The 22,320-nt window shown below is 37.0% G+C and overlaps 1 protein-coding gene across 1 annotated transcript in view; it reads right to left on the bottom strand.

Annotated features, from left to right (window-relative positions):
• RAD50 (RAD50 double strand break repair protein) overlaps positions 1-21,505 on the bottom strand; it is a 28,147-nt gene extending 6,642 nt beyond the window's left edge. Inside the window, exons 1-16 of the mRNA XM_053463320.1 lie at positions 21,396-21,505; positions 20,612-20,798; positions 17,774-17,857; positions 17,074-17,225; positions 15,897-16,075; positions 15,429-15,640; positions 14,640-14,768; positions 14,147-14,312; positions 13,477-13,670; positions 13,023-13,229; positions 11,790-11,972; positions 10,118-10,275; positions 7,906-8,081; positions 6,715-6,952; positions 2,911-3,100; positions 711-837 (exon numbers count right to left, since the gene is read on the bottom strand). Coding sequence (XP_053319295.1) covers positions 711-837; positions 2,911-3,100; positions 6,715-6,952; positions 7,906-8,081; positions 10,118-10,275; positions 11,790-11,972; positions 13,023-13,229; positions 13,477-13,670; positions 14,147-14,312; positions 14,640-14,768; positions 15,429-15,640; positions 15,897-16,075; positions 17,074-17,225; positions 17,774-17,857; positions 20,612-20,740 — 2,524 coding nt within the window. The 5' untranslated portion in view covers positions 20,741-20,798; positions 21,396-21,505. The remainder of the gene's footprint in view (positions 1-710; positions 838-2,910; positions 3,101-6,714; positions 6,953-7,905; positions 8,082-10,117; positions 10,276-11,789; positions 11,973-13,022; positions 13,230-13,476; positions 13,671-14,146; positions 14,313-14,639; positions 14,769-15,428; positions 15,641-15,896; positions 16,076-17,073; positions 17,226-17,773; positions 17,858-20,611; positions 20,799-21,395) is intronic.
• Positions 21,506-22,320: the final 815 nt, after the last annotated feature.

Here is a 22,320-nt window from a genome sequence, read left to right as displayed (position 1 = left end):
TCGGGGAAGGTATGCGCGACGGACGCAGACAACCCCCGCTGCTAGCCACACCTCCTTCCGGCTGCAGCGGACGTTGTCTACGCGGATCGCTGCCCCGGCAATACAGCAGGAAGCACCGGTAAGTGTGTGTGTGTGTGTGTGTGTGTGGGGGGGGGGGGAGACAGGAGGATCCAGGTCCCCTGCAGCGGTGCGGGGGATCTGGATCTTAGTCTCATAATCAGACCTCTATTTGAGGTCTGATTAGAAGACGACCCCGATTAGAAGACGAGGGGTATTTTTCAGAGCATTTGCTCTGAAAAAAACCTCGTCTTATAATCGAGCAAATACGGTACTCAGGTGTGTCTAAGATGTTTAAGGTGTTTTTGTTTAATTATGCAACACCTCAGACACTTGAGGACTGTTAGGTGTGACCAATCAGCAACATTATCTTTTGCTTTTTAACGGAAGCCTTGTGTGTACCGTTAAACATGAGTGGCTTCTGTTGGGACGTGAGAAGATGGCTCACAAGCCTAGTAACAATCCCTCTACAATACAGAAAAGTATCAGGATCCTACAGTGCCATCACATATGAAATAGGTGGATGGCATCCTGGGTCCACTTTGCCAACCACAATCAAAAGGGTTACATAAGCAACTCAGAGGAAGCAAACTCACTAAACCCAACATATTAAATCAATTTACTGGCATTTAATACATATATAGGTTTCTCACCGTTATCAAGACTGTGCTGCTTCTCTTGCTTCTCCTGGTTAACCTGCTGAACAGTGCGGCTTAGATCGACCCCTTGCAGTTTAGTGACATATTGTGCTATCTTCCTTTCTACATCTCGCAATTCCATCTGAAATCACAACAGATCATGGTTTAACATTAACAAGTGAACAAAATCCTACTGCAATTGCGTTTTAGTAGATCACATCACGTAAAGGCCATAACTTTGTAAATGTTGGCATATTTAGTTGTCTGCAACACATTAAAAAACATCATTAACTCTCCAAGCATCAAGGCTGTTTTATGTGTTTTTACATTTAAGGACCAACGTATTCTTAGCATTTTTGCTATGTGTTTGTTCAACAATGATTTCCCTCTCACTCATTTAGAGTACCAACACACATTCTATAATTTGTTTTTAAGGATATAATGGAATGTCACCCTCTGTGAAAAGATAATTACTTGATGAGAACAATTTAACAGCAATAACCATAATCAAAAGATTCACATAGTTATTGATTAGTGGAATTTTGGCGTGTTTCCCCTTGCAGAGCGGCTGTAACTCTCTCTGATACAAAGCAGAATTCATGTTTCCTTCCATACAATACTACAACCCACAAAATGATCGAAATCTATGTGAAAAATATGCAACAATCAAGAAAATCAGACAGGAGGAAAGTACAGCCGTATCACCCTTCCTATTAGGGTGGCAAACCAGTGCCACGCTTTAATTCAATGAGCTCTTTAGAACGACCCATTTTTTCCACAAATGATTGTAAATGCAGACTGTATGGCTAGGTGCTTGATTTTATACACCTGTGTCAAAGGGAGTTGTCCCCTTTACATCTTTTATAACTAAATTCATTTAGAAAACTGCCATCTTGTACTTGACATTGATATTTTACCTCAGGCAATATAAGATCCCTGATAAAATGGGGCAAAAATATAAATTTCATGTTGCAAGGATTATCATAAATCAATTCATTTACATAGATGGCACTTTCCACTTTTTTCTTTCCTTTTTAGGTCGACATCCCCTAATCTTTTTTAGTCCAACACCTCTACAGGAATACTTTTCTGAGTATTCACCACATTTTCTGTAACGTCACATTTCCTGTTGTAGCCCAGGCATTTCCCATTGTAAATTCATAGCATGACCTCCTATACCAATCATCCTCTTTCTGAGAATACTTTCGTAGAGCAAGGTTAACCACGGGCTTCCAGGTCTCAACAAATTATTAATGCTTTATTTTCCAAACTGTGATACAATCAGATCTGATGTAGAGACAAACATTCATAACACTCAAAGTTGCCTTTTCGTTTATTTCTTGCTATGATCTATTGTGGCTATACATGCACACACATATAAACCCACTGTGTGCTAAAACGTACCATATGCAAAACTGCTTTCGGTACACAAAGGCTAAAATATTTAGTTTAAAATATTTTAAGAATGCTGACAAATTTACATGATACTCATACTGTACATGCTTTTACATTGCCAATAACTGTAATCATGAAACAAGTTTACTTACGCATACTTTAATTGTCTATATTGTTATACGTTTCATGTTTATCCTTAATATTGCTTTTAATTTTTCAGCTGGGATGCGCCAGAATGGCATGAAAAATTACTCTTGGAAGGGTATATAGTCATACAGAATGCATACATCCCAAGATTGTCTACCTCTACACTAGCGAAATTACATCTGGCTTGCTAAATCGAGGGGTCAGACTAGGAGTCTGGTCAGGGATAAGCGTGGTTCCAGTGCAGCTGCACTTTCTGTACTCTTTACACAATACAGAAAATGGTTAACTTTTTCTTTGGCTTCAAACACTAGCCATCAGTGTTCCCTCTAAGCTGTGCGCTTGTGCGCGCGCACATAGCTTTTTTAGAGAGCGCACATGTCCAAAAATTGTGCGCACAACAGTTTTTCCCAAAAAAAGAAAAAAATAATTTTTTTGAAACTTTATGCGGCGCGGATATTATGCGCACAAAATTTTTGCTCTGTGAAACTTTTTGCACAAGAGAAATTTTCTGCGCACGGCAACTAAGAAAAATTAGATGGAACATTGCTAGCCATGCGTATTAGTCTCTAACGTCTTATTCTGAGTTAGCGCTTGTATAGAGATGTGGGTTTTCTGGCAATAGAACTGTGAATATGTGCTGGTGAAAGCTGAAGAAACGCGCAGCTGGACATACCTGGTACCTTTCCATAAGGGAAATATCCTGCAAACAGGCTTTGGCAGTTTCCTCTTCAGACATGAGCATCGCCAGAAGGGTTTCCTGCTCCTCCACATCACCCTTTAATCTCTGTATCTCCCTGTTTATTGCCACCAGTTTGTTTCTTAGCTCTGGGATCTCCTTCTCTTGAAGTTCAATCAACATTTGCCTAGGGATAAATGACATTACAATATTAGCTTAATGAAAATCTATGTTATATTCTATTATTAAAAACAATAAAAAAATGCTATAAAAAAAAAGTCACAAAAATTCATTTTTTTCTTTGTATTAATAGAACCTGGAATTATGGATACTGTCTTCCTTTTTAATTATTATTATTATTATTTTTTTTAATTAAGAGGCGTGCATTGGTAACCAAACACAATGGTTTTGCCACAAAGAGGCAACCATTTTTTTTCAAATGGGGTTTATCACCTTCAAACATATCAGACTACATCAATGAATCAGAACAGACTAAAACCGGAGCAGAGACTCCTATGTGAAAGCTTTTAGGCAAACTGTTGAAAAGAGGAGCATGTTTATAATATTATATAACACGTACATTTTCGTAAACACACAAACAACTGATTTTTGAGGTAAATGTATCAAGATGGAAATAACCCTCCTAATGGAGTGAGTAATGACTAGGGCAAGATAATCCAGTATTAATTAAAATCAAATTTTAACATTCTGAACCTAAGATTGGCTTTCATACAAAGGATAGTGCTGACCCCTAGTGAAAAACAATAACTTTGCATAGTTTGAATGTGGTTATATTTGATAATGAAGTTTTCTAGAATTGATTACCAGCATTTATTCCCACGGAACAAGACGGCTGTACCGATTTTCTGTAAATTCCCTTCGTGCTGTACTGCATGTGAAAATCATTAATTTACATTTATTTGTTTGTGGTAGACAGCTACGGATTAAACACACCCTGACCAGGTGGCAACATAAAACATTTGAGGAATTTTGTGTTAAGCGATAAAAACTGAAATGGTGATATTAACCACAGCAATCTATATTAAGTAGCAGCCTTTACTGTCTCTGCAAGATACATTATTGCACCAGCACAACCCGAGTAAGCCTCCACAGGAACAAGCAGACGGAGAGATATTGCCATGTTGATATTCCACTTTAACCCCTTAATGACAATTGCCGGTCCTGGCACGGCACGGAAAAGCATGTGCTTTACGACAATTGACGTGCCAGGACCGGCACGTCTTTAAACGGGTGCAGAAAGCGATCTACTATCACTTTCTGCACCCAAAAAGCGTTGCTGAATGCCTCGACCTCGAGGCATTCAGCAACGCCGCGATCGGCACGAAGGGACCATCTCTGGCCCCTCCACGGGGCGTCAACATCCGCCATACTTTGTATGGCGGCGGACGCCCGTTTTAAAAGCGTTTAGGAGGCGATCGACGATCGCCTCCTAAACTTAAATGGTGTCGCTGGAATGCCTCGATCAGGAGGCATCCAGCGACACCAAACACTAACCTTTTGATGGGCTGTGACCGCTCCGGAGAGCGGTCACAGCCGCAGCTGCCGGCAATCTTCGCCATCAAGGAAGATGGCCGCCGTCCTGTAACAGGAACCACAAATTTTAAAAGTTCGCTAGATGGTCCAGACCATCTAGAGAACTTTGGCTCCACTTGCAGGCTGAATACAGGTACTGCATTCACCATGCAAGTCAATGGAGCCCAGCTTTCTAATCACAGTGTGATTAGTAAAAATAAATTAAAAAATAAAATAAAATTAATAATAATTAGAAAAAAATAGTAAAAAAAACAGTAAAATGTAAAAATCATTTCCCACTGATGTCACTATCAGGGGAACCTCCAAGTTGAAAAAAAATGTTAAAATTTTTTTTAAAAAAAATAATAAAAAAAAAAATATATATATATAAAAAATATATTTTTGTGAGCAAGTCCTAAAATTAGCATATTAGCTTTAAACAATTCTCGCATGGAAAGAGTTAAAATACTGGCATATTAAATGCCCGTGGGGTGTCTACTTTTAAAAAATGTATGATTTGATGGGGTAAATTGAATGGGCCAGGTTCAACAACGTCCCAATTAACACGGGGGGAAGGATGGCCACACATCTCATTTCCAATTAGAAAAATGCACACGTACCAAATGTGGCCTTTTAGTTCCCCCAAAAAATGACACACCCATGCATGTGGGGTATCACTGCACTCAGGAGATGTTGCTGAACACATTATGGGGTGTCGTGTGACAGCGGCATATACCAGGAGCTGTAAATTCATACATAAAAGTAGGTGTGTGTGGGAAAAATACACACAAAAATATTACTGCAAACTTTGAAAAAATGCTGGTGGTAAAATGTGTGCATGCAAAGAGTTAAAATACCAGCATTTAAAATACCCTGGGGTGTCTAGTTTTGAAAAATATATGGTTTTGTTGGGCACACTGAAATGGCCCGGCTCAAAGATGTACCAAATAGGGCATGGGCAGTGGATCCCAAATGCCAAAGTTCAACATTGAAAAAAGCGCATGCCCCAAATGTGGCCCTTTTGCCCCAAAACAGCCAGGCAAAATCATTCATGTGAGGTATCGCTGTACTCAGGAGATGTTGCTGAACACATATTGGGGTGTTTTGTGATAGTGACATATACGAGAACATTTTAATTCATACCTGAATTAAAATGTGTGTGGAAAACCAAATGCAAAAAAATGACTACCACAAAGTTTGACAAAGACTGGTGGTAGATATGGTGCATGGAAAGAGTTAAAATACTAGCATTTGAAATACCCTGGGGTGTCTAGTTTTCAAAAATATATGGGTTTATTGGGCACACTGAAATGGCCCGGCTCAAAGATGTACCAAATAGGGCATGGGCAGTGGATCCCCAAATGCCAAAGTTCAACATTGAAAAATGCGCATGCCCCAAATGTGGCCCTTTTGCCCCCAAACAGCCAGGCAAAATCATTCATGTCGGGTATCGCTGCGCTCAGGAGATGTTGCTGAACACATATTGGGGTGTTTTGTGATAGTGACATAAACGAGAACATTTTAATTCATACCTGAAGTAAAATGTGTATGACAAAACAAATGCAAAAAAATGACTACCATAAAGTTTGACAAAGACTGGTGGTAGATATGGTGCATGGAAAGAGTTAAAATACTAGCATTTGGAATACCCTGGGCTGTCTAGTTTTCAAAAATATATGACTTGATGGGGTAAATTGCATTGGCCGGGTTCAAAGATACCCGAAATGGCACAAGGGGGGAAGAATTACCAGATTTGGAAAAAATGGCTTTGAAATAGCAAAACGCTACCTGTACTTATTGCCCCATAATGTGTAGAAAAAAGCAAAAAAACATACAAACATTGGGTATTTCTAAACTCAGGACAAATAGTAGAATATATTTAGCAGGTTTTTTCATTACCTTTTATAGATGAGTAAAAGATTTTTCAACTAAAAGTTAGAAACAGTCATTTTTTTCTAAATTTTTCACCATATTTTATAATTTTTTTAATAGTAAATAATATGATACAATCAAAACAATGTCATCTAAAGAAAGCCCTTCTTGTCCTGAAAAAAACAATATCTAATGTGTGTGGGTTCAGTAAACGGGAAAGAAGAAAATTACAGCTAAACACAAGCAGCGCAGAAATGTTAAAAAGGACATTGTCACAAAGGGTACAAAAAGTAAAATCAGCCTTTGTCTCGAAGACAAGAATGTGTGAACGGAACCTCTGCATTCTTGCAGATTATGTAAAGTTGTAATGTAAAACGAGATACTGCTAAAGCTTGCCTCCTTGGTTTCAACTCCATCATTTCATCTCTCCTCCTCTCTCTTTTCTTTAATTCAGTTTCAGTGGACTTTAGTTTGTCTGGAACAAGACGGAGCTTGGACTGCATATCATTAATCACATCCTGCAGTTCTGCTTCGGACGGGAAGATCCTCTGGCAAACTGGGCAACATGGCTGGTTATCCTCAGTCAATTGGGTGATGAACTGCGTGTAAACAGCCGTAGCTCCTGCAAGCATTGCTGTTGAGAAAAGATACATTTTCTTTATTACACCCACAACATATTGCTTGATCACAAAAAGAGAACGCCTATCTCTGGAGTGCATTGAATTTTGAGAAGCCATTTTGGTCGGCTTGCTGTTGTCTCTAAAAGATCAATGAGCAATGGTTTAGGTATCCAAAGTGTTTCCCTAGACCAAATATAAATGCGTGTGGGTGTGTGTAACCAACCTATGTGTGCGATCAATGCCTGTGTATAATAAAGCTGCACCAAAGAGCACAATAAATATACATAGGTGCAAAATTAGCAAGTAAAACTAAACGCTTCAGTCATAAATATAGACATATCAATTGACATCAAATTGACTTTTTTTTATATTAAAGTGGGAATGATAGCCTGAAAAATTCTCTGGTCTTCAGTGAAGAAGCTAGCAGTATTTTCACTTAGAAATGGCATTTTTGTTTGCTCTAAGGATGCTGACTTTTGGTTTTGAGGAGGTGCATGTTATGGCACAAACACATACAAGACTCCTCAACTGGAGAGCGTGCCTACGGCATGAAAAGGTTGAGACCAAGCAGCAGAAGGAGGAAGGTGGGTTATCAATGTAAATCAACGAAAAAATATATATGAAAAAATGATGTAACTGCTCCTTTAAACATAATTTCGTATATAACTAAACTATAATGGTTTGTGGAGCAGATTTTAAATGCATGCAGTTGCAACCTTTTGCAATCTACAGTATTGGTGTTGCTGATGAGCACCAAGAAAACTTATTTTGAAAGTTAAAATAATGCAAATCTTAAATAATGCTTAAACATCCTACAAACTCAAAGGAGAGCTTTCAGACTCAACCTGGGGAAAAGTCTTGGTCAACTGTGGTCTTATACGGTTACTATGAGGTGAAGTATGAGTTTCCCCAAAGATAAAAGTGTTGGGTGAACTTTCCCAACGCACGTTATTCACTCCACCCTCACCTCGCTGTTTAGAGGTCTTTTCAATATCTTCCTGGAGGCGTGTGAGATCACTGTCAAAGTCCTGGCTACCGCATACATCAAAAACCTTTTCTTCATACGCAGACGCCTGTTCTTCCTTTTTCCGAAGCTCACTGCTCATATGGTTTTTGTTTTGTTCTGCCGAGACTAATTCCTTGCTGCCAACAAAAGCAAAATAAAAACTGAATTGGTGGAAGATATTGTTAGGGCTATAAATAGAGTAAGATTAATATTTTACAGCGTCTTGATCCAAGGAGAAATCCGATTGCCTCTTGGAGTCAAGAAGGAATTTATTTTCCTGATGGCAGAATTCAAATTAGCTTAATTAAGGTTTTTTAGCCTTCTTTTGGATCAAGAATAGGAAGGTCAGGTAGGAGGGTTGAACTTGATGGACTTAGTTCTTTTTTCCACCTTATGAACTATGTAACTATGTTTGATAAACCACTTTAGTAAATGATAATCCTGCCAATAACAGAATGGAATACATTCACCGAGATATAAAGGCAACAATGTGGATCTTGCACAGAAATTCCAAAACTTTGTATTATGTAACCTTGAGAGTGCCAGCAAAAGATACATGTAAGGGTTAACCAATGGTTCCATTTATTTTATTCGTTTTAGTACATGTTAGGTGTTAAATGTGTTTTATCTTGTGTGATCCAACAACACACGGATGATTATGCGGTGTGGGTGTTTGCATTCCGTGAGGTAATAGATATTTAAACCGAAACTTCAAAACACCCAAGCAGAACGTTTCTCAAAAGCCACAATGATATGCAAAGTAATCATTAGCTCACAGCAATATGCAATCTTCAAATTTCTAAATTCAGCTTCAAGTCACCGTAATTAAGGAAGTGCTAAGTGTGAAAACAAAGGGAAAATAAGCTGAGTTTCTGTTTTGCACCAGTCATTTTCTCGAGGGGGAAGGATTTATTACTCTTCAGGAATAACGTTTGATACATAAAATGGGCATAGCCCCCGGATAATACATGGATAAAGCATGAATAAATAATGCAGTTTAATGTTAACTGTAAAGTAATAAACCTGGAACATACACATTCAGGATATAGCACAAACAGAGGAAACCAGCATGAGGATGCTTGCAATGGGTTAAAGGTAGACAGGTCATGTACAAAGCAGCTGAAAACCCCAAAACGGTTGTTGGGTTGTACAACAAGGTATTAGTATCAGAAATGGGAGGTGAAAATGTTCCTTAATAGATCACTGACCAATGAAGTATTGTGTAATGGAGACAATCCAGTCTCCACAAACATGCAGATATTGTGGCGAGAGTTCACAGTAAGGCTACTACAAAAACTACATGGCCAAGGCTGGACAAACCCCAGTAGCCAGGTCGACATGGCAACTAGAAATCCCTTCTTGGTGCCCGGGAGGTACACCCGGTATTAGTGTACTGGGCCTAGCTGGGCCCCCTGTTTGGCTAAAGGAGGGTGCTGAGGCAGGCACATGACACAAAGGTGCCAACATGACTCTACAGCGGTAGAGAGGCAGCAGCAAGCATGCAGTGCAGACAGGCCTAACAAATTAAGAGGGGGAAGGGAGGGAAGTAGTGTATGTGTGTGTACTGAAGAATCAGTGTGCATGTGTAGTCCCAGAGTCAGATGTGTGTGTATAGTGTTAGTGTTTATGTGTGTATGTATTATACCAAAGACAGTGTGTGTTGGTGTGTGTTGTTGGATAATGTGGTGTTAGTGTGTATGAATGTATGGTGGTGTGTTACTGTATGCCAGCATATAGTGTTAGAGTTTGTGTATATTAGTGTACGGTGTTAGTGTGTGTGACTATAAGATGTTACTGTTTATGAGCATATGATGTTAGTGTGTGTCCTTTACTGTATGGCATTTAAGAGTTTGTTACCAAGACTGGCTCACAATCTCCATTCCAGTTCATCCTAAAAGTGTTTGATGAGGTTGAGGTCAGGGCTCTGTGCGGGACAGTTAAACTCATCCACCCACAAATTTGGAAGCATAGAATTGTGCGACATGCTTTGGTATCCTGAAACATTAAGGTTTACTTTTACTACGCCTAGCAAACCCTGATTTCAATAATTAAGAGGTGTGTCCCATTACTTTTGTCTATATAATGATGCACAAAGCAAGGTCCATAAAGACAGGATTGGATGAATTACATGAGTTTGGTGTTTGATTTATAATTACCATATGAACATACATACTTTAACTTGCCTATCTTGTCTCGAGTCTGATTAATATCTTTTATCTTCGCATAAATCCAGTCTTCAAGTTGTTTTTTATTTGGGAAATGTCCCAGCAAAGAAGTCAAATCATCGTTGTGCCTGGATTTTATTTTTCTTATTTGTTCATCTTTGTCAGCCTAAGAAAAGGACAAAGTCATTTTAGCTAAGGACAGAAAAGAAAAACTTATTGCACTGGTGGAATTCATAAATTATCTGTATGTTAACATATTTTAAAACAAGTTGAATAGGTAATACAATATGTTTGTCATCTAGCTATGAATAAACCACACATTGGCTGCAGTGTTCTGACTTGCTTCTCATTCCGAATTACTGGAAACATTTGCTACTTTCTACTGATGCAATAAGAAAGATTTTGTGTGTGTTCGTTTGTGCGTTTCAAAATACACAAAGAGATGTAATCTGGGTAGGTCCATTCAGATTGCCAAGGTTTAGACATTAATGGCTGTGTGTCGAGTTATTTTTAAGGGAACAGCAAATGTACACTGTTATACTGGCTGTACACTCACTACTTTACATTGTAGCAGAGTCATTTCTTCAGTGTTGTCACATGAAAAGATCTAAAATTTACAAAAATGTGAGTGGTGTACTCATTTTTGTGAGATACTGTATAAACACATTATATATATATATATATATATTACACACACACACACTTTCAATTATTGCAACCTTGTTTGATTTAATTCCCTTGAAAGGGAAGTTGTGTGGCAATATTCATAGCACCAAATCACCAAAACATAGTCCCTGCCTTTGTTAAATCTGAGCAGTGTTACAGTGATGTTTTCCAATTTGTATCGGTTTCAGGAGTAAAACCCAGATAGAAGATGGGATTGGTTGTCAGTGTTCTCATACAGATAAAGGAAATTTTATTTGTTGCCAGATGTAAATGTTTTACAATAAAGTGTTTTTTCACTCATTCATGTGGGGATTTTCAGCCCACCTTTTCAGACACTCAATTACTCATACTTCTGGGCATTCAGCTACACCTTCTATTTCCTGTACCAACTGGAAAGTTAAGACAACATGTAAATAATATTTACTACTCATTGTTGTCACGGTAATGAGTCCCTTTTGTCGGTTCATTGTTAATTTTATGGGTTCCATAGAAATAAAAATATACAAACGAGGAGGTAGAAATCAAGAAGCCAAGCAACAATTTACACCAAGATGTCTTAATCCTCATCATCTGAAAATTACTCCTCACTTAATATGAACCACAGAAAAATATTAACAGCTCAAACAATCTATCATAGAAATCTTTCCCACCAACTGTTAGTCCTCATACTTGTTAGTGAATATGAAGCCTTTTGTGAAGAGTCCTTTTTAAAGTCTTCAATCATTTTCTCCTAACTAGTACAGAGACAATTAGCAAAAGTTTATTATATGACTGCAGTTTTACTGTCCCTTTTACTATTGATATGTAGCGTATAATACCTTAAGCACAACTGGAATAAAGTGTGTGCTATTATAAACAAAGCTTTTCTGGTAGGTAACATTAGAAGAATCTCAAACATGCACTTTATGAGTATCCTCAGTAAGAACAGAAAAGGGAATTGTTAATATTTTATTTTGTGTCATGCTCTCAAACTATTTTATTCTGTTGGAGAAAAAAAATAAAGTATTTACTTACTTTATCCTTTTTCAACATGTCCATCTGAGTTCTTGTCATTGTGTGCGTATTAAGCTGTTCCATCTCTTGATCCAATTTCCTTAATCTTCTGTCCAAGTCAGACTTCTGGTTCTGGAGTTCAGTTACTTCACCTTTCAAGGCATCTATATTGCAGCACTTCTCCGTGTTCTCCAGCTCACGTTCCTATGCCAGACACCAAAGGCATTATATTTGGAACATTAGGTTATATATAACCCATCGCTTTCTAAACTGATGCTGTGGTCCACATACGCATTCAGTATTAGTCTACATTGCCAAAGAACAAGATGGATATAGCCCATTCACATTTTTAACAGAATTCTATAGGTCAGGTGACTTCCACCAATATTACAATTTTCCCATACAAGAGTTAAGTATGCTTTTGTATTAATATGTAACATATCTATGCTTTTGTATTTAAATTGTACAATTGTAACCCTTTGTGTTAATTTCCTGTCTTCCATTTGTTTTGTTCGTATCAACTGCAGTTTATTTAAATTAAATAATAAATACAATTAAATAACTGCAAATGACCCCAATATTACATAACTGGAATAAAAATAGCAATAATAATAACATTAAACAGTACTGACCAGGGGTGAGGCTTTTGTTAATGGACCTGGGTGCAGTATTTCTACCCCACCCCCTTGTAACTACAACACATACATACACTAACAAGCAAACTCGCTCAAACACCATATACTTACAAATTATCTCTTTCCTCACCCTTGCACCACTAATTTTAGGCTCAACCTGAAACGCCATACAATGACACACACGCACAATTTAACAAAGTATGCCGACACACTTATGCTAACATCCACCCACAAACACCATACACTAACATACACACATGCATGCTAACCATATACAGTAACACATGCAAACACACACACTAGCACATCCACACTCTAATGCCACAAACTATCGTCATATAATACATAGAGACAAACTATCACACACTCACAAAAACACCATACACTCACACTCTAATCAGTGCAGCTTGCCAGCACCCACTCCTCTTTCCACTTCCCTTCACTACAGCTTGTAGTCTCCATGGAAGCTTCCACACTTCTGCCACCCTGGATCACGTAACATGCATTATATGATCTGCTTAGTGCCTTGATTATCTGATGCCTGGGTGACATGCACATGTGGCACCCACCCCTGGTATTGATGCAGTGCTAACACTTTCTGAATGAGAAAATATCTCACCGTCTTCAAAAGCTCCTCATCTAGCTCCTGCAGCCTATCAGAAGATCCCTCCAGGCTCTGAAGCTCTGATTTTATGCTCCTAAGATCTGTTTGTTTCTTGTTTAGAGTGTCAGATTTTAACTCAATAGTGCGTTCTAGTCCAGTCTTCTTGTCTCTTATTTCATCGATTTGCTTTTGCTTCATTGCTTCTCTCTCTGTGAATTCTCTCTGCAATGATTAGGGGTATTAAAATAGACCAAAACATGCACAATATACAATAATGCCAAGGCAAAAGATCTGGCATTGAGGTGGTCACACACAAGTCGAAAAACTTTGGAAGGAAAAAGACCAGAACACAAACAAACCACAGAAAGGTAATTAGCTAAGTAGTATTGTGTAGTCAAGAGAATTGTCAAAATTAAAGCCAACTTCTTATTCTCATCAGATGTCTTCTGGAAAGAGAATTCAAATTTACCATGATCTGGTTTGTGTGGGCCTCATCTTTTTCTAGTCTTTCTTTCACCAGCTTCTGAAAGCTACTAGTCTGTCTTTGATTAAATGGGGTACGCTCAAAACCATCCAGCTCCAGCTGCGCTGCCAAAGTCTTGATAAGTGCGTCTCGTGTCTTGATGTGCTGCTGGTGCTGATCTGCCTCCACCTGTAGACGTCCTATACAAAGAAAGTGAACAGGGAGAATATCACAATATACTTCAAAATTAATGTATAAAACAGCTGGTACACATAGCAAAAACAAAACAAAAACCAACCTCCTGATCTTAATTATATTAGGCCTTACAAAAATATTGCTAATTCTGCAAAGCAAATATAATTGATAATATCACTAATGTCATATAGAATATCTTGTTTCAAACCCCTATATAACACACAGGCTTATAATAAAAACTAAAACTACAGCAACGGAAGAATGCAAACCTTTGTATTCCAATTATTCACCGTCCAATTAAAGCACATCATAAACAAAAACTAGTTTCTACACATAAATATAACGGCAGACATGCACAAATATCTTTCAATTTCTCATAGAATGCATTATGAAATGATATCCTATATATACACACAACACAACACAGACATGCTGTTAGTAGAGATTAAAACATGTTTAGTTGACGTAACTAACTGCGCACCTTGCTGAATCAGCAGTTCGCCTTTCTCCCTGTTCAGTCTCTGTAACTCTTTGTTTGCTTTTTCTATTTCGCGTTGGTGATCCTGCAAACGCCTCTCTTTTTCTCTCACAGTTCTCTGGTGATTTTGATACATCTCATTCAGTTCGTCATCTGTGCCTTGGAAGACCTGTATTAAAGTTTACTTCATGATTAGTGATACAAACGGTTCTAAAGCAGACAAATCTATCGATGAAGCTAGTTAAAGTAAAAATATACATCTGCACACCTTTCCCATATAAGACTTGTAATAGTGGGAGTAAGAGCAGTATGATTTGGTGAGAGATGTCTTCAAAAAAAAAAAAATGCTCTTTTGGCATGTAATGTTATAAATAAAAACAGAGTTAATCTGTTTCTCATAGCAATTCAGGCTACTGCACACAAACATTACAATATAAAGATATGTCGTATAGGTTATGATTTTCTATGTTGTAGAACATTGTAGGTTGAGTTAAACCTTTTCTATTTTCTCTTCTAGATCTTGGTTATCTTTTTCCATGGTCTTCTTCCGGCTCTCAAGAGCTTTAATTTCATTGTCAAGCTTCATTACTTTTGAAAGATTCCTCTGAATGTCACTCAGTCGACTCTTAACGAAAAAACAACAAAATAAAAAACAAAACATGTAAAGCTTTGAAAGTCATAGCTTCCTCACATTAAGTATTTACAAGGCCACTAACGCCAACGAGTGATTCAATAAGAGTTTAATTTGCCCAGTTACAGTGCTGGGATGAAAACGCTCCTCTTTGGGAGAAATATAAGGATGACCCTCAATGTTTAAATGAACAGCAAGTCTCATGGGTCTCATAAAACGTCATACTCAGCTTACTCAGAGTGTGTAACATGAAAAATAAAAGGTATTTCTAAAAATGCCAAGGGCACAATTAGAAAGTATAGGAAAAAATACTTATTACATGGAAATATGCAACCAGTTTTAATATTTTGCCAAATAAAAAGTAGCACTGACCTCTAAAATCGCTGTAATTTTTACTATAATTGTACCATATACCTACACCCACATAATCATACTGAAAGGATGGCAGCATGACAGCTAACCTAGATGGTCAATCAGTCAAATACAGGGTCCAAGTGGAATGTATGACAAAGTTACTGGATAATTCTAGTTCATTCACTCAAAACACAAGTTTGTTTTTCCAAAATCCAGATTAGTCTGTTTGAAATCATTAAACATTGGGCATTTTTAGTTTTAAAAGCACAAAGAGTGAAGGAGAGAGACATGCATCCATACCTTGAGGGGCTCCAGCTGATTTTCAATGGACTTCACATTTTCCCTGGACGCTGCCATCTGGGCTTCTTTACTCCGGAGATTGTCTTTAATTTCCAGCGACTTCTCTTTGTTTTGTTTCAGATATTTTAGTGCAGTCTGATATTCCCTCACTTGTTGAGCTTGTTTATGACGCACTTGTCTTAAAGTGTCCAAAGCTTTAATGTACCTTGTAGGTTAATATTGAAGATATTATGAAGTTAATAAACTAGTACAGACATTAAGTTAGAATCTTGTGGTATCGTACGCATTAATAGTGAACGCTACTAAAACTGTGCAGAGCATAATATTCAGCTTTAAAATTACACTTCAAACTAATTAATGCATATTCAAGTCCATGAATATGGTGTCTTGCATATGAAAACATTAGGTAAACATAGGTAAAAAGAAATGTCATGTATCAGCAGATGGAGAACACTGTTCACCTTGTAGCTGAAAATATTTCATCAAATTTTGTTTTCAGCTGTCTCCCTTCGCTTAAAGGCCAGTTTGACTCCTCCTGGTGGCAGAAAATCACATTGTTGAGAACGGCGGTGGAGACTCCTAACGCACTGATCATTTCCTTGTCCACTTCTGCACATTTGGTACTCAGGCTGACCTTCTCCCCATGCCTATCACAGGTACCGACAGAAGAAAATCATAAAAATACTTTTCAAAGTAATGTTATTCACAGTAAAAACAGACTAAATTTACTTAGCATTAATACTATAAAATGTTTCATCGAGAACAGCTGTTTTGGAGCCAAAGCTCCCCCCCCCCATTTACTGTGTGTTATGGTTGAACCTATTCCTTTGTGAAGAAATGGAGGTAAACACAACTATCACTTAATGTAATGATCCTTTAAAAACCAATATCTTGGAATTGTTTTGAATGCTCGACTGCCAACTACTTGCGATTCAATGTGTTACTGTGCATTTTTTTAACTTACCTACGTCTTATATTATGCAACGAATGTTAAACTACTAAAAATTGTAGAGTATCATAATACGGACATCGTGGAAAATAGCAAAACCCTGTCCCATGCAAGTGACTCATTTTGGGACTGATACTTATGTTTTTTATGTTCTTAATACAACAAGGTAAACTACAGTCCTTATTTGCACTTTAAAATTTAACATTTAAAAAAATCAAATCAAAATGCATAAAGACTGGGCCAGTCCTGGGATGACAGAGCTGTCGTATAACTTTAATATCATTTTTATACTCATACATTCTTGCAGCTACAGCAGCATCATCAATAGGTTTTGGCCAAAAGCATCTCCTGATAAACAGTACACATGATACACTGTTGGTGCACTCACTGATTTGAATGGCAGGAATCACCGTGAGTGTGTTAGTCTACAGTGTCCGTGTTTTGGGGTTGTATTATTTTTTTTCACATTTAAGGACCTAGTACATATTAAATACTTACAATATACATTAATATGCATTCATACATGGCTGTCTGGGGCAGTAGACAGTCCCTTTAAATTGCCATTTTATGTAATTTTGTGCATAGCGACATACACAGCATTGAGATTTGAATATGTATCGGAATATTTAGTTGTGGGTAAACTTAAACATAACCACGAAGCCTCCACAGTAACGTTGATTTTACAAAAACACTTACTTTATTCTGGTAATAACACCCTCCAACGTTTTAAATTCCGTTTTTTTTCCTTTTTGAGTGCACACCATGGAACGCTGAACTGCCACAAGTTCTCCATTAACGTCTCTGAGCTGCAGTCGAATCTGGGCTCTAACATCCGTTTCGTGAGCAACCTGCCGCAAAAGAATTTGTCAGATGTACTGTGGTCTTTAATACAAAATGTTTAGATGAGAAGTAACTTGATAGGAACAAATAATGCACATTTGTCAACAAGTTGTTAAAAATACATTATAAACATAATATTCATAAACAAGTAAACATCTGCAGAACTGTTATTTTATTTTTAAAACGTTTTACACACATAAAAACTGCACAGAAAGAACCCTTCACTGCTTCAATGGCAATTCATCTTTAAAACTAATGAATTCTCTCTGGTTTTATAACTTGGCAGCACTCTAAAGTTAACCTGTAGACAAAAAAACTCAAAATGTGAAACATTATTGGAAACTGTAACTATATATTACAAACATTTACATGTATATATGGCATATTTCACAAAGTTATGTGGAACAGTACATTTAAGATGGCTACTCCCATTACAATGGTAAGAAATGTATGTTTTGACAAAGTGTAATTTCCGCATCCGGCTCATGTGGAAATTAAACGTTCAAATATGGGTGCACACACTAGTATTAAGAAAAGGAATATAACCAAAAAGTACCTTGGGATCATGTACAAATGTATTTCCTTTTGATCCTGGTGGAAAATCTGCCGTAGTGATATACTTTAGGCACTCAATAATAGTCTGCAAGATATTCAAAACAGCAGTTAACACTGAGCATTTAGCACAAAATGGATTCTCTATATAATAATTTTTATTTATATAGTACCATTCTATTCAACAGTGCTGTACATATATAAAACATTGTCACTGCAGAAATTGTCAGTCACGCTGGGCAGGGCCTAAAGCAAAGTGCATTATAAACCTGATGAATGTTGTTTTGTGCTGGAGGGGCTGCTGCATAGCGTTGTGTGTATGGAATAAAATGGGCTGCCGCGCAGTGTTATGTGTGTGGAATAAAATGGGCTGCCGGATGGTATTAAGGGCAGTTAAGGGGTAAAAGGCAGCTCTATTTCCTCCTTTCTAAAAAGGAGAGGGGTGCTGGTGTTGTGTATGTGTAGGAAGGAGGCGGAAAGGGTGTAAAGAAAAAAAAAAAAGAAAAGAAAAGAAAAGAAAGAAGAAAATCTTGGGCAGATTGGCTGGTTTACATATATTTTATTTCTAACTACATTCAGTGCAAAATAAAAGTGGGCAGCCATTGAAGAAATAATGGAAGAAATACCACAACAGCATTTAAACCCACCTGTAATAGAGTGAACTAAACAGACATTCTATAATTACAGGAAAGCATTTAAAATAGGAGTCAAAACTAATTATTAGTGAAGTAAATTGTGTGTGTTTTGGTGGCAGAGGGAAAACCTTCTAGTGATCTCATCATGACATCACAAGGGTTTCCCCGGGTTTAAAAAGGGATCCATGGAAATTATATAGGATCTCTTTTTTTTTTTTTTTTTTTTTTTTTTTTAGAGATTAATGTAAAAACAAACATAAAATAAAAAATTTTGAAAAAGTATTGCTGAACACAGGTTAGTTTATTTTCCAGCCACTTCACGTATTCTGCGTAAGAAATCCAAAACAACATTGTAGTGTGTTTGAAAAACATTTTTTTTTTTTTTTTTTTTTTACCACCAACTTTAGATGAGATTGGTAGGAAAATATTTTAACACGGTTTTGAGACCTATGAGCGATATTTTAGATGGAGCCTCAGACTACCAAAATATTTAAATTTTTGCCGAAACAAATGAAAATCCTAGGCATGGAAGTTGTATTAAAACTCAGGTATATAATTATATTTGGATATTTCTTATTTGCACTAGCTCTGTACAATTTCAGACAGGTACAATAATGTGTTTTCCACTTATTTCATACAAAACGATGGATTATATAGATAATGTTTATATAAATTAAAGCCCTACTTGCCCTGAAGAAAAAAAACCCTATATGCTATTTGTGTGGGCACACTGAAAAAGAGGGAAAGTGCGGTCTGACAAGGATATAGAAGATATTTAAAAAATATGTCAAGTATAAAAATGCCTTTGTTGTTAAGGGGTTAAGCATGGAGTGACAATGGAGCAAATGAGAGATGTCTTTTAAGCAATTGATTTATTGATTAATGTTTTTATTTTGTACTTACTTGTGGCTTTGTTGCATTGTTAATGTGTTGTAATTTTGTAATTAACGCACAAGGATAATTGTATAAAAAGTAATTTATAAACTTAGGTCCTTATTTTGAGAAACAGAAAGAGTGTCTTGTTTTAATAAATGGTAAATATTGGTGTTGGTTATTTAACAGAATAGCAAATCTGCTTTCCAGTGCAGTGGAGCTCTCTGGACTGATAAAACCTAGTCGATAATTTCCATTTGCTTACTTTTTATTTACATTTTGTAAAAGAAAATGAAAGCAAACAACCTATTTCCTCTCCACAATACCATTCTTGCTTCACATTCTCACTCATCTGAAAGTCACACTGCAAACATCTCATGCACTAGAAATTTTCAAAGGGATTTTCTTCCCACTTGTAAAACGTGATTTAGGGTTAAAACAAAAAACTCTGCAACAATAGAAAACAAAGATTTGGTTTTCCTAAAACAAAGGGTATTAACGTTTTCCTGCAATAATTTAAGATCACTACAATTTTGGTTTGTCACCCAAAACCAAAGTGTTCACATGATTATCTGATGCATGTAATTTAAATGTAATGGCACAGTGGTTTTTAGAAATATTGCTTATTTTCAAAACTAGTTGTCCATTTTCTTTTAGTTTAATCACACAATTTTTAAAAATTTTTTTTTTTTTTTAGAACCTTACGTATATTGATAACCAATCAGTTAAAAAAAATGTCAACAAAAATTAAAAATATTTAGGGGACAGTCTTAATATTGAAAACTCCTCATATAGCATGGTATGTCATGGTTTTTGGATGTAGCGGTATGAAAATTGAATGAATAAATTTAGTGTTGATCCCTCTATAAAAGCCTGATCAAGCAGCCTAAAAGCCAAATTTATTTTATAAAGATGTTTTTTTCCCCCCACACTTACTCCAGCTTCTTATCCTCAAAATCACAGTGAGGCAGAAGTCACTGCCAAAGGCAATATTGACAGCCATGGCAGTTGACGATGTGCATGCGACTGGCTCCTCGAACAATCGCTTGCACGTTAGTATTTTATTGGCTACTGCAGGTTTGCCTGGGTCTTCAGACAGTCCTGCAAGCTGCGGTCAGGGACAGTAGCAGACAATGTAATAAGTCCAGTGGTTTTGCGGGGGCATATATATATATATATATATAAAAAAAAATATGTTCTTCATATAATATTACATTATTATAACATACCCTTCAAATGTACGTACTGTGATAACAGCTGCCTAAATTGCTGGTGCTATAAAATAAAATATAACAACGTCATCTAGGACATCGCAATTTAGCTTTCAGACTTACTGTTTTTCCAGCCCCGTTTGGTCCCACTAAAATGGTTAGTGGCGTGAAGAAAGTAATAACTTGCTTATCCTTATCTTCTACCCCAAAGCTACGCACACCAAGGATGCTCATCTTTTCAATTTTAGACATTTTTGCTGAGTTCCGTTTCTCTCACAATCATACCAAAATCACCGTTCAATGAATGGACCTGTATAAGAATAACACGTTTGTCAGCAAACTAGACACATCTGTTAACACAGAGCATCTGATTTAGAGGATATTTTACATTAAATTTATTTTATGTGCAATAAATGTACTTTTGGGAGATTATATATATATATATATATATATATATATATATATATATATACCGTAAATAAAATAGCGAGAAACAGAAAATACAAGGTAGCTATATACAGCTATTCTAACTAAAAGGGGATCATTATCTATAGTTTATTAATAATATAATATGATTAAATAATATTCGTTTTGAATATAACTTGCAACCCTCCAATGACTGAGAATAATAAATAAAATATAGGTTGTTTTAACTATTTACAAAACAGACATTTTGGAACATATCACAGGCGCTGGGTTTATGCAGACATTGGGAAGCCTTCAGCAAGGCTGACGTTTATTTACTTAGCAGAATACTTCCAGGATCAGCTGGAGCGGCCCGACTAACACACAGAGCAGAACAATAAGACCGCGGCACAGCCGCTGGGCATACAATAGCGGCGGTTCGCTGCACGGAAGCGCCCGGCGCACAACGGAAACCTTACAAGCTCTGGAGAGGATACCCAACCTGTACGGTACCTCTTTTTCGGGACTTCTCCGACTCTACGGGCTGAAGAACACGAGTCCGGCAGGACATGCGACGTCATCGCGTGACCACGCCTCCTTCAGATTCCCGCGCGCACACTGCGTGAATGTCTAAATCGTGGCGCAGCGGATGATGCTTTAAGTGGAGTGCAAGGTAACCTGTACGGTCTCAGAGGATAATGAGACATCGATGTATTTCTAATAATCGGATTAAAGGTGCTTTCATTTTTGAAATTCATTTTAATAAGTTTGCACAGACGTGCTTTTGTAATGTTGAGTAGTAACATAATTTAACGTTTGCTTGCTGTTACCTAAGGTGACCAGATTTGTAAAATGAAATCCGGGGACATTTTTTTTTTAAATTGCCAAATGCATATATGCAGTGTATTTGGTATGTGTTTATGAAGTGATTGTATAATATACATGTTATTTCTCACATTTTGTCCATTAGATAAAAAAGCACTTCGTAAAATCTTTTGGGCATGGCCGGATTAAGAGCATCATGGGCCCTGCTGCTGAAGAGTTTGGTGGCCTTTTTATGGAAATAAATAACAGACAGAATTTCTCCTCAGCATTTATGTGTACTGGAGAAACATGACATCAGTGCTAGGCAGATAATATGATATACAATCTTATGTGATGGGATTGGGAGTACATCGTTACACAAAAATAAAGTAATCATACACGGGACGCCTGAAGCCACAATTAAGTGCTAATCCTTTTTAATAAAATATGCAGAGTGAAATAGAGTAAATAACAGAAAACCTTTACTTTTACGCTGATTTCTGGGCCTAGAAAGTTTTGTCCTCTGAAGCGACTACAAATTCAGGAGGGCGTTTTATCTCTGGGTAAGTAAAAATTAAATTGCGTATGTGCTCGATTATAAGACTATCCCACAAAATCTGAAT

This window comes from Spea bombifrons, chromosome 4, assembly GCF_027358695.1.
Source record: "Spea bombifrons isolate aSpeBom1 chromosome 4, aSpeBom1.2.pri, whole genome shotgun sequence".
Lineage (NCBI taxonomy): Eukaryota > Metazoa > Chordata > Amphibia > Anura > Pelobatidae > Spea > Spea bombifrons.
The sequence above is the reverse complement of the archived record's forward strand: the minus strand, read 5'-3'. Positions and strand labels throughout refer to the sequence as shown.